Here is a 13,393-nt window from a genome sequence, read left to right as displayed (position 1 = left end):
AGGGAGTAAAGGGCCAAGATTCTGACACCATGTATTTTTTGAGACTGAAAAATAGCCCGGTCCTTTCAGTTTACCAACTATGCCATGAAATTTCTCCCAACTCAAGGTCAACATGCGTGCTAGATATGCAGTTGCATAGCAGGTAAGGGTAGCTCAGTGTGGAAATGTAACTTATTCTGGGCCCAGTCCAACTCCAGTTGAGGCTTTTATATTAATTTCATTGAAGCACTAAACAAATTGTAAGGGTATCACAATAGGGGGGAGAGAAGGAAACTATTTTTAATGTCCTGCCTAAATCCACATATTTGCTCATTAAACCATGATATTGCCAAATAAATCAGCTCCAATCACCTAAAGATCACACATTTAAAAAAATACTTTGAAAATTCTGTAGCAAAAAGGACGTTTTAGCATCTAGTGCATGGCTTTTTTGGTGGGGGGGATTCTGCCTTTCCCCTACAAATTGCTTTGTTATGGAAAGGTTACACCTAGATGCCAACAGGCGAAAGCAATTCAAAGGGGTAAAAGGCTACCTCCTGCTCCCTGAAACGGATGGATTTCCCAGTGTGACCGAATTAAACCTAAGTTTTTAAGTTGCTGAGGTTTTCCTTGGAAAAAGAAACAGCTCATAGCATGCTGGTTCCTTAACCTTTGGGGTTTCCTCCTCTATGCACAAAGTCAAGGTGAGAACTAGTCTTTCACATCTCCACCTTCTCTCTCCTGGGTCTTCTGGGTATGTGAAGTTTCCTGTATAATGTACTAGCTGGCATGGTTCACCAGTGCTGCCTACTGGCAAACCTTACAAGCCCTCATGGAAAAAAGAGTATTTCCTCTTATAGATTTGGCTGTGGAAGGTGCCTGTGGCTTTGATGAAGAATGAGAGGTCTATCTTATTAAAGCCATGACTTTTACATGGGTAGTTACCTGAGTATACTCATTTCATTATAAAAGTTTATGCAAAAGGGCTTCTCTTAATAGTACACAGATGCACTATTTTACATATGCCACCAATACAGAAAAGAAAGGAAAAAAAAAGTAGGTTATGGACCCTTGTTTGGGGCAATTTAAAACAATGATGGGTGCATCTAACTTTCTAAATAGTCAGGTTCAAAAGAGATCCCCTACTAAGGGTTCAATACTACACAGCTATACTGCTCTGCAGTCTTTCCAAGCCTAGTTTGGATCCAAGTGAAAATTAGAAATGCAGATATCCTGATTATGAAGAAAATACTATTATATAATGGAAACTGGGGCACATGACTTGCATGGAGGTCCACTCATTTCACTAGAGTAACAGAAAGAAGCCTCTGAATCTATTATTAGAAAAATGACAAACTCTAAAAACAGTGAAATGAAGATGAGCAAGTAAATGACAGGATACTATTATCCTATTTTACACTATGCCAAGTCCATCAGTTGAAATATCCATTCGCTTTTGGTTCAGAAGAGAATATCAGTTTTATGATGTGTTTATCCGAGTGTAACAGTGATCAGGGGCTACCGAATTCAGAGTCTTAAACCTTTGCCTCTCCCCGCCTCAAAGGAAGTCAAATCAGGACGCACTTATTTATGAGGACAGTTGATGAAGGTTTCTACTCGCTTCTCAGACCAAAAGGACAGAGGTATATTTGGTTGGGTGCTGCACTCCAATCACAGCAACAGCTATGTTGCAGTGATGAAATGACATTGATGGATTAGTTCGTAGCAGAGCCAAGACCCCTTCAGGCAGAATGGGTCTCAAGTTATTTTCCAGACTTGGAGAGTGCACTTTTTTTTTTTTTTTTTAACCAGTCTAAGGACTTACCTGGAAGCAGAGCTGAAATGCTATTTCTCCATTGCCTAGTGTAAGTGAGACTTCTTTCTTTGCACACCTTGTACAAGGCCAATTGCACTGGGGGCACTCAAAAGCTGGAGCTGCCATTGCTGGCTTGTGCAATTGGTATTTAAGAACTGATTAACTGCATCTCATGGAGGAAAGAGAGTAATAACAAATGAACCATTTGAGAGCCCAACTATGCCCATGACTTGACAGAAGGTAAGTCATTCAGCTACAGTAGCTGCTAAGCATTTTGAATTCTGTTTTCTGGTAGTGTACCTCAACAGCCTGTATGGAAACAATCTCCATTTTAAAGTCTCGCCGTATCATTTTAAAATTCTTTGCTTCTTGAAAAGTAGCCATTTAAAAGAAACTAGGCTTTGATGCTATATTCGGATCGGAGCCGTTATTGTCACTACCTATTTCTTGAGTAACGCCGGGCTTGTCTCTGTACATTCTGTCCATCCCACCATTCCAGCTTAGGACTTCTCCCAAAATTCCCTTTCCCAGAAACTGGTCTCATAGAAAATATGCATTCTACCACGAGTTTTATTTTTCCTTTTATTATGAATGGATAACTTTACAATGCAGTCATTTCTACTCCTCAAAACATGCTTAAAGTGACGTCAACTGGAGATCAGGGGAAAACATTAACTATATACAGATCTAAAAACCGTCATTCAAAAACGAAAAAATTGTATTTTTTAGAAGGCTAGTCAAGATGCGATGTTCCAAGCGAGTGGTAAATCCAACCCACCAGCTGCACATGACAGTCTTACTCTATGGAAATGCAACACAGAAGTGAAGGGCAAAGATACCAGCATAACACACTAAAGGACAGCTTTCATTTTTATTGTGTCATCGAGATAACATACTGCCTCGGGGCGTGATATCGCATTTTTGCATGGCAAAATTTATTTCATCTACTGACTTTGGTAACAAAATCAAAGATCAGAAACTGCATATTGTAATAAATGTTGTTTAATAAACCTACACTGCAAGGGATAAGTACTCTGCTACCAAAGGCATAACAGCAAAGGACATGTATAAAAAGATGGGGAGGGGGACAAGGAGGGGGCAGCAAATCAGCTTCAGCTCCTATTTTTTCCCAAATAGCACCTGAAATCACCACCAACTCATTCTCAGTCTCCAGGATGTCAAAGAGAAAAATCACTGGTGGAAGACGAGCTCTGTTTCAAAAAGCAAAACAAAAACAAAAAAACCTCTAAATCATCAAAAAATGCAGCATATTCAGGGTTTTGTAACTAGTATCAATTTTGCACTCCCAATTGAGGCACTTTTTTTTTTTTTCCTTTTAAGATACTCTGCCTTCAGATGTCCACAGCGGACTATGGGGCCAACTTCCTGCCACGCAATAAAAGTACTGTTTTGTTTTGTTTTTTTGAAAAGCAACATCCTCTTGATTTTATTAATCCTTTCACCTCAATTAGATGTATTCACAGATGGCTCACAAGTACGACAGCCACGTTTTCCTAGCCTTGGTCTTCATTCCTGAGGCCCAACAAGGTTCCATGAGAGAAGAAAAATACCCCATTCTGCATAGCAGGCTCCTTACATGTCTGCCTGTAGTGAATGACAATAGTAGCAAAGGCAGCATACTAAGAATGTCTCAAGCGGGGTTTGGTGATATTAAGATTTAAAGAGGCAGCTCAACCATTGCTACAGACCTGTATGCTTTGGGGGGAGAGAAAAAAAAACCCCACAAAAAAAACAGCCCGTAAAACAATCTTAAAATCTCCATCACTGCAGAAAAGACATAACACGTTTCCAAGACTGACAGAACAAAATCATTTCTAGACACAGGTACAACTGGCGCTTCTCTTAACAGGAGCAGTTTAAGCACATACAAGAGGCAAATTAAAAACCAATTATAAATAAAAGTTTGATCAAAAACAAGATTCAATTTTTTTCCAAAAAGTTTATAAATACATGTCTTAAAACAATACCTTCCCACACTCCCTCCTCCCCCCGCCCCAACTCACATTAAGGTCTGCTTTAAGATTCCTTTAGTATGGAGCTATTTGTGTTAGTTCTGCTAATCCATACCTAGTCCAGAAAACTGATCACAGCACATATATACTGATTATCTATGCTACATGGCTCATGGGTTTACCATTATTTCCCGCCCCGCCCCTAATTCAATGGTTATTTCAAAGTACCAAGCAGAAGCAGAGACCAAACATCAATAACCAATAAAGGAAAATAAAACAGCCCAGAAAAAAAAAACCCACATTCTTAAATACATGAGGTAACATTTATTGGGCTCTCTAGAAAATTTAACAAAAAAATGCAGTTCAGTGCAGAGATTTTTACCCTGCCAACACCTATTACAGTCTTTATGATATCATAACAACGAGCAAGTATTTCATTCGCTTGGTGGCCACTGCCAATTCTCAAAGGCACAGGAAGTTTGTCTCTGTGATAAGTCAAAGCTTTAGGATTAAGTCATAAGGGAAAGAGAAGGTATGAGCTGTAAAAGTAACATTTCAAATTGTCAAACTACACTAGTAGTTTTAGTGCATATTCATATAATCATAACCTCATTACCATCCGATGGAATTTAACTGTTAGTCAGCTGATGGGGGAATAGCAAAACTAATGTAATAGAAGCAAAAAAAGGATAAAATTCAGACAAAACAAAAAGCCTCTTGCAGTTAAGTTTTTTTTTGGTAATGGAGTTTGAAAATAGGGTCAATCAAGGTAAGCAGTGCTGACTGCATGTATGGAGTACAAGTCTACTGTAGTGAGTGGCCTTTCAGAAGAATCCACTTGTCTTGTAAGAACCTGGTTTGGTAGTCAGCCTCTTTACAGCCTCCGGGTAATACCATTTCACTTACCAAAAACACCCAAATACAAGAAATCCAGAGATGTTTCTTCTGAAAATGTAACAAACTCTTCATTCTTTGCAGACTAATCTTAAACCGAACAGTGGCACCTTGTGGTCAAAAATAAAATAGCTTGTTTCACTTAAATGACAAGAACTTCCAAAATGTAAAAACCATAATTTTTACTAAATAAATGCAAAAAACACCAAGACTAATTAATGCTTTTTGCTGGCCAACAGCCTTTAAAGGCTGGCAATTGCGCTTCCCTTTGCCCAAATTGAACCTTCTTAAATTTTACTGTGACGATTTTGAAAACACATTTAACCAACACGCTCAGCGTTCCTTTCCAATTAATCTAATCACTAGTATCGACTAGATATGCAATGATGTCCATTCTATTTTATAAAATGTACCAGCTACTTTCTGTAGCACAGATGTTCACAATAAACCAGGCCCTTCCAAAATAGAGTGAGGAAACTTGCATTTTACTCATTCCAAATGTATACACCCTGACCCTTTGCAATGAAATTCTCAGCTAAGTTTCATGTAGAACATATGATGTGTCTTCAAATATCATTTTAAAAATTGTTCAATCTCATAAAAAGCCTTATTTCCTTAAAAGGTTTTTAATTTCTGAAAAGAGAATGGGTAAGTGCTATAAAAATCAAAGCACTAAAAATGCCACTTCTCATCAATAATGCTTTGACTTGCCAGTGAGTCACTACCGAACTGTAGTGAGGACAACAGGAATTGAGAGCAGAACATCTTTTTTTTTTCCCTTTCTGACAAACTGCACGTGCTTCAAACTAAACCCATGAGCCAACCAGTATTTTACCTGCATCCTGGTAGCACAAATATTTATCCCAGTGTCAAAGTCTGATGCCCAAAGAGTCCCACTCATTCTGCAACTACCACTAATTTGGTCTTGGATTTCTGTAATGTTCCTCATTCTTGCGCTATGCTTCTCAGTACATACTTGACTGTGTAGGCAAAGGCTGCAAAACCAACTATAACAAACAAGTTCGCCAAAGCTCCTCCTAAGAGTCCATGGTTACGGTTGGCCTGTTGGAGATCTGGATGATTGGCAGCTGCCAGTGGTACATGCCCATTAAGAAGTGGTATCCCGTTTTGACCATAGTGTGCTTCCCCATCGGGGACAACATCTGGTAGCGGGAGGGTTGGAGGTCTATTATTGAGCTCTTCTTGTGCTTTCTGTTTTTGTTTGATTTCCTGGAATGAAAATAAATACATAAATAAAAGGACCAATGTAAATGAAGTAGATGAAAGGTTCTGAAAGATTCCTTGTGTGTTACTAAAGTCTAATCATCGCAAAGAACCGATTCGGGCAGAAAGTGTCCCATTTCAATATATATCCTTGAAATGACTTTAGTCTAAGGAGCTTGGCTGCTGACAACTCTGGAAAAACATTTAATCCAAATCTGCTTTTTAATACAACTGCATTAAATCCTTTTGCACAACCCTAGAAACCTACATCTTAAACCGTAAGTGTTTGTAGACAGTAACTACAACACCTGACGAGCCATTTACAAAAAGTATATCTGGCTTTTAGCATTCAGCAGTACATTGGCTGAGCACCAGGTCAAATGCTGATATTAATTTTTTTTTTTTTTTAAATGGGATGAATTTCACTGTATAGACCCCTGAGTGGGAAAGTGCACTTAGGTACCTCTTAAAAATGATGAATAAACCAGCAATTCTCAAAAGATTAAAATGGAAGAAATCAAAATCCTGAGATCCTTGTCTCAGGGCTACGTACTCGGGTAAAATAATATATATATTTGTTATATATAACATTTTATTTATATATATATATGTGTTAAAATACTTATGTACGCTCCAAAAGTATATGAGTCTGGGACAACCAAGCTATCACAATACCCACAGAGACAATTTTAGAATTTTGACCCCTGGAGAGGAACAGATCCATTGTTTTCTTCAGTAGAGAGAACAGAGCTAAATAGGGCAGGCCATGAGTTCAGACAGCTACCTGTCAAAATCCTACCAACTCTAGGTCTGAATGAATATGGATGTAATAGAAACCACAGGTAAACCATTTCTGAAGTCAGGATCCCTTTGATGTGCTGCTTCAAAAACTATTATGAAGGTCCTAGAGCTACTAATTCACTGATTACTACTACGGCTCACAAATATTCCCTCCAGCACTATGAGTGCTGCTAATAGCATTAGCTGGCCTCATTTTATGCTCTGAAACACTCTGGTATGAGCACAGTAAAAAAAAAAGGGCTTCCTGCATATTTTCCCACTTCTCCAGCATCTGCATCAACGGGCAGTAATTCGGCTGATGACTGGGAGACTATCTATGTACAATTTATGAATTCCATTTGAGATTATGAATTTGATGGATAACTCCAGCCCTCAACTACACTAGCAAGTGTCACAACCCCTCTCCCTCTCAAAAGTTACAGGACACCGCCCAACAGCAATGCAGGTGATGAAACCCAGGGAAACAAGTTTTTTCCCCAATATTTCTGGGGAAGTTGAGGGAATTTATTTTCTCCAAAAGCCAAACAAAGGAACTGTGTTTCAGTAATGCCATTTACAGATTCAGATAAGGGGAGTTGGAGACAGAGGAGAAAAGAGGAACAAATGGGTGGGGCAGGGTTCAGTGCATGACCAAGAAAAGTTAAAGGAAGTTAACCAGAGAGAGAAAGGAGGGAAAAGAGAGAGAGACTTTGATTCAAGAGGACTAATCAAATGCCATATAGTATGTAGGTATTTCATCATCATTTTTACCTTGATCCATGTAAATTTAAATATCTTATGCTCCCTAAAATTAAAGAATGTTTGTTTTAGGAAGCCTGTACAAAGTCTGGGTCCATTTGCTTCACCATTCACACATCCCTGAAGAGGACAAACTGGACACCAGGATATTCACAAGGCTGGAGCTCTGCGAAAGGTATGCCCAATAAGCTGGGGAGTAAAAGGAAAGTGGCACTAATCTTCAGGCCTAAGCAGGTAGACCACAAGATTTACTAGTCTCCTGCAAGCCTTTGGCCAGTTAATTTGCACTATCTGCATGCTTATGTATAACACAGGGTATAAAAATGAGGCAAGTCAAATGAACCTTCTTACCTCCACCACTTCAGGGAACAGCTCACAGAAGACTTTATCTTTTAAATTAAACGCTAAGCTCTGTGCAGCAAGTTGTCTTTTCTGTCAAGGCAACAAAGGAGAAAATATCAGCTTGGAAATAAAAATTTCAAAACACATTACTTTAAACCTTAAAGCACCGGGTTATTTCAAGTGAGAATATTGCAAGGCACTAACCTACTAAGTTTCTAATATTTCTGAATATGGATTTACCACTAATGGCATTCTAAACCCAACTCTTCAGGACTCCTTATTTTAATCTGAATGTTTGTCCATAGTTTGCATCTACCCAACTATGCCATTTTGGGGAGGCGCTCTCAGCAATATGCTAATACAGGCTGTAGCTACATTTTACAGAGAATCCAGGGTGCAAGAGAAAAACACTTTATAAACATCCCTCCCTGCAATCTGAGGCTCACTTATTCAAGATACCACTGAATTTCCATCCACCTATTAATGTAAAAAAATAGCCAATTTGAAACATTTAACTTTGCAGCCAGAAATTTCGGCACTGAGGCATTGCATGCATTTTCCACCTGTGATCCTTGACCCTAGGTTCTTTTAAACAACCTCTCTTCTGCCCCCCTCCTTTATGACCAGACAATGGTACAGCTAGCTTTAGAACCCAGAACTAATGGTTCCCAGGCTTCTGCTCTAACCATCGGTCCATGAACAACACACACTGACCTGAAAAAAACCCCCAACATAATATCATTAAGTGCTTACTGTGAACTCTGAGGTTTCTATGCTCCCCAATGTGGGGCCCTTTTCCACCATAAAACTAAGGAGGCCTGTCAAGATTGTGGAGACTGACCAAGCTGGATTCCATGTATCAGGATGGAAATCAGTGATTGAAAGACATAACCTTCAAAAACAAAACAACCAATGCATTTAATTCCTTGCTGTTAATAAAGAGGAACAGTTTACACATTTAAACATGTTTTAAAAAGGTGTTAATGGCACAAGTGTTAGAAAAAAATCCTTACCTTGTATTACACTTAAACCTTCCATTAGGAGTTATCATATAAATACTAGGAGGTTTAAAGGGAAATTCTCTGGGGAAAATTAGTTTCCCATGATAATAGCCACCTGCGTTACATAAAGAAAAACATCAATGATTTGTTTTGTACTCAGAAACATTTTTTTCTGAAACAGTTATAAAGCATAAAATAAAATGTAAAGGTGTTTGGTGCATATGTAAAATGAAAACATCAAAACTAATCATCCTAACACCCTCAAACATACAAACTGCTGTCTTTGTTAGAAACACTTGATACAACAGAAATCATTAGAGGATAACGCTAATACTATCGCATCTCAAGAGGCATCATGAAAGTCACGGGCCAAGGTTAGTTTAAAAAGTGAAGCAAATCATTGCACGGAGAGGCACTTTTTAGTCCGCAGACAGATACAGATGTATAACAACCGTTATAGCCACAAGCAGTACGTGTGCGCTTTGGCCACGAGCTAATATTCACCTTCATACGGAGTCATTTCAGGTCCTCGTACAACATAGTGCCTAAAGGAAGCAAAAGAAGTTTGCTTTAGAGGAGCAAATCCAGCCCACTGAGAGCCATCAAGTTTCCAAAGGAAAACAAAGCAAATCACGCATGTGTTTACTCCTTTAGTTAAGCAGCTTCATATGTAAAACACCTCCCCCTTTTACCACCTCTCATTGATTTCATAGACATTAGGACTGGAAGGGACCGCGGAAGATTATGGAGTCCAGTCCCCCGCCCCAGGGGCAGGAAGTCAGTAGGGGTCACAGGATCCCAGCAAGATAAATGTCCAATTGACTCTGAGAGGGGTCCAGAGTAGGTGCTCACACCTCTCTCACCAAAGAAAATGCCAACACAAAATGAAGAGCGAGGGGAAGGGAGGGAGCGTCAGACTCGACGACCTGGATGGCCTGGGTCTCTCCATGCTTGTCTGAAGACTAATCTGCTCCGATTCTTACCATTCAAGGATATTTGATGGGAGAGGTTCAGCACAAATATAAGGCACTGGATCTTTTTTAATTCGAAGGTAGTCCTGTTTAAGTCTCTGCGTTGCTGTGGTTGGTGCTCTCTTATTAGTATTGTTGCTCATCTAGGAAGAAACAGGAACGATCGCGGGGTAAGAACGACAGCAGCGGCGACCGCGGCTCACGAACGCAAACGCGCGCTCGCCCGCTGGGCTGGGCAGGAGCGTTTTGCGCGTGCAACGAAGTCTAAAATCCCACCAAATACCACTGGACTCGTCTGTTCCACATTACACATATCGACACAGATACGAAAAGCGAGGCTGAACACGGTACCAGACCTGCCACACGCGGCCTGACGTTAATAGATTAAACCCTCCGCACCTTTTTCCAATGATTTGCTTTTTTTTTTTTTCCCCAAAACTAAGGGGACAAACCCCCCCCAAATTCCCTCCCTTTTCCCCATCCTCCCACCAGCCCTTCAAGTTGTCTTCCCTGCCTAGCGCAGGGGGCTGGACCCGACGGTGCCTTCCAGCCCTTCGACGCGCCGATGGAGTCGTAGAGGGTAAGCGCCGCCCGGTACAAACTAAATCACACCGCCGCGCCTTGCAAACCGTGCTCAGAGGCGTTACAGACCGCGAGTGACGGCAGAGCCAGAAATGACAATAAAAAACACATGTGAAAAGTAACAATCCCGTTTTTTCCCCGTTCGCCCGGGAGAGAAAAACCCTCGGCCTAAAACCGCGGCTTTCCTTTCCCAATGCACCAGCGCTTTCCCGCTTTGCTTTTTAAAGATGAAGCTCGGCTCGAAGCGCAACCTATGGAGGGCGTCCTCCTCCTCCTCCTCGCCCGGCTGAGGCAGAAGACGAGATCCTCCGAGTAAATTGGGTCCTTTTTCTTTAATTAACGGATTTCCGCGGTGCCGAAACCAGGCCCGCGCGCGTCCCTCAGCCCCGGCCCGCGCCGCCCGGCCGCCGGCCCCCAGCCACGGCGACGCGGGGAAGGAGCTGCCGAGACGCTGCGAGGCCTGGGAGCGCGGGCAGCGGCGCCGTATGGTCAGGCCGCGCGGTACAGGCGGGGCGCCCGAGCCGGCCCCCGCGCACGGCCCCGCTCACCTCTCCGCGCTGGGCCGCGGGCCGGGCCGCTCCGGGCCTGGGGAGGGGCGAGCGGCGACTGCGGGGCCCCCTCGGCGCCGTCGCTACCATCCAAGATGGCTGCCCAGGAAGGCGGGGCCGGGCCCGGTGTCTCCTCCCGGAAACCGGAAGGAGACGAGGGGGCGCGGGGTCCAACCCGCGCTCACTTCCGCCAGGGTAGGGGGAGGGCAGGAACGCAGCGTTTCCGCCTTCCGACAGGAAAGGTGACGGTTGGCCCTGCCCCCTTCAAGCTACTTCCGCTTTTGGCTCAGCTGACTTCCGCTTCCACGTTCAGAGGGGCGCATGCGTGATGTCTGCTGGAGCCTTCACGTGTGTGTCCTGCTGCTCCCTGCCCTGCTCTGATGCTTAGGAAGCGGGCCAGGGTTTGGGGCTTTTAGAGGGGTTTGGGGTCTTTTTATTTTCTGGGTTTGTTTGGGGGATTTTTGTTTTTTGGGGTGTTGTGTTTGTTTTTTGAGGTAGTGGTTTTTTTTGTTTTGGGGTTTTGGATTTGGTTTTTTGTTTTGGGGTTTTGGATTTTTCTGCATTTGAGGGCTTTTTTGGGGGGTGGGGGGGAGGTGATATCTTTTATTGACCAGCTGCAGGGTTTGGGATGAAGTCCGACCAGCTTTTGAAGGCGAAGCCTGCATTGGGGTACCGCACGGAGCTGCCCCCAGCGAAGCGGAAACCCGGTTCAGACTGGAAGCGCTTGAAAGATGCATCACAGAAAATGTTCCAGTGGAAACGGGTCTTGTGGGGGGGTCGGTTTTGTTTCCCTCCCGCTCTTGCGTGTTCTCAAATAAAAGGGGTGTTCAGTCCTTGCCATTTGTCTCCTGTATGCCTTGGTGAAGAGGCTGCGTGACACGCTGAAGCGAAGAGGTTTGGGTTCTTCAAGACCAGATAGATTCCATCTGCATTTCCCCTGAAAATATATGCAACACCCATTCATGCGCTAGGAAAGAAAAGGCACAGTTACTTAAGTCTATTTTTATTAGGCCACCTATTCCCTTGCATGGCGGATGTGTTGATGCAGATTTCCCAAATCAGCCGTGTTATGGAGCTGGTGGTTAAAGTGTCCTTACTTGGCATGATTTGGATGATCTAAAGATCAGGTTAAGCTTGAAGAAAATGCCACAATAAATCAGTGAACTATATTCAGGCATTTCCTCTTTGCATAAAGAAGGAAATCCTAAGAAACATCCAGGGTAAAGTGGGAACGGGCCATAAGAAGGAGGGGTTGGGGTTTAGGGTTTTGTTTGTTTGGGGGTTGTTGCTTTTTTGTGGGGGGGAGGGTTGTTTGTGCTTTAAAAAAAAAGGAGCAATTCCAAAAATGAAAGAAACATCAGTTGCAAGTTGGGAAGGTGACTGCCCTGAACTCAGATGGCACACGGAGAACATTAGTAATCAGAACAAAAATAAACCATTTTTCTTCTTGGATTTGCTTCATTGAGATTGTTTCATGAGAGACGCTTTGTGCGAAACCCTCATTCCACTGAAATCTATGATAGAACGCCCCTTAGGCTCCAATAGATCTTGAGTTTCATCAAATCAGCTTATCTCTAATGAGCAATGTTAAATGTTTCTTTCTGAGATGTTATATAATAAGTAACAGCACGTAGCTCTAACATTTTGAGGCTTAATGACCAAACACACCACATCTCCCATAGTGACACATAATGTCATCGAGGGCAGGGAGATAAAAATCCTACATGTTCTCAGATCGCTGTTTATGTTAGAGAAGCTATTTGCCTCTGTTCTTTGGAAAGCATGAGCAAGTTTCTTTGTTCCTTGCTGTTCGGTACTATTTCATATAAATGCTCCTCCTTAGCTGTTTTGCAGAAGTTGACTTGCATCATTTTAAGCTTCCTATTACTACCAAACAGGGTTGTACCGCAGTGTTACAGTTCTTTGGAAAATACGTGTGAATAAACTGTTGACAAGCTTGGACATGCTCCTGCGCTCTTGCTTTCCACGTGGTCCTCAGCCCTAGACTTTTTTTCCCAGGCCTGCTATCTATGACCTATATTGCAACGTATCAATTACTCTCAGAGAGGAAGCTAATGCCCTTGGATGCCCACTGCCACGTGGGTGACAAGACTTTAAAAGAACAAAGATGAGGGAGGGCACTGATAGTAAGTAGATGACAGGAGAAACTGACCCATCACGTATGAAAAAACAAGGAGCCATGACACTTTGAATGTTTTCCAAACGTTGCTAAGTCAGGTTTTTTCCGCAGCAAAAATTCCAGTGTTAAGAATTGTTTCTGATACTAACGCTTGTCATTGAGAAGGTGCTGAGTCTGTCTGTTTGCCGTCTGTCCTCTAATGTAGTAATGAGTTCATGCAATTCTCTTTTCCATAAATGCTGTGTATGTGGCCGCATACATTCGTATGCCAAAGCCTTACTACATGTATCCCACTTTGTGGAAGAGAGTAGTTCATTAAAATATCTTTCCTGGTCTAATTCAGTACCTTTGACACGCCATTCCAATGTTGGCCCTTCTTCTCTC

At 42.3% G+C, this 13,393-nt stretch overlaps 1 protein-coding gene across 1 annotated transcript; it reads right to left on the bottom strand.

Moving 5' to 3' along the window:
- Positions 1-2,363: 2,363 nt before the first annotated feature.
- UBE2J2 (ubiquitin conjugating enzyme E2 J2) lies at positions 2,364-11,012 on the bottom strand. Its single transcript, XM_019494021.2, has 7 exons — positions 10,870-11,012; positions 9,752-9,882; positions 9,273-9,313; positions 8,781-8,883; positions 8,521-8,659; positions 7,777-7,857; positions 2,364-5,892 (listed from the first exon to the last, which is right to left on the bottom strand). Exons 1-7 carry the CDS (start codon positions 10,957-10,959, stop codon positions 5,608-5,610), a joined length of 870 nt encoding a protein of 289 aa, XP_019349566.1. The 5' UTR covers positions 10,960-11,012; the 3' UTR covers positions 2,364-5,607.
- Between the last annotated feature and the right edge of the window lie 2,381 nt (positions 11,013-13,393).

The sequence above is a fragment of the Alligator mississippiensis genome, chromosome 13 (assembly GCF_030867095.1).
Source record: "Alligator mississippiensis isolate rAllMis1 chromosome 13, rAllMis1, whole genome shotgun sequence".
NCBI classification, from domain to species: Eukaryota; Metazoa; Chordata; order Crocodylia; family Alligatoridae; genus Alligator; species Alligator mississippiensis.
The sequence above is the reverse complement of the archived record's forward strand: the minus strand, read 5'-3'. Positions and strand labels throughout refer to the sequence as shown.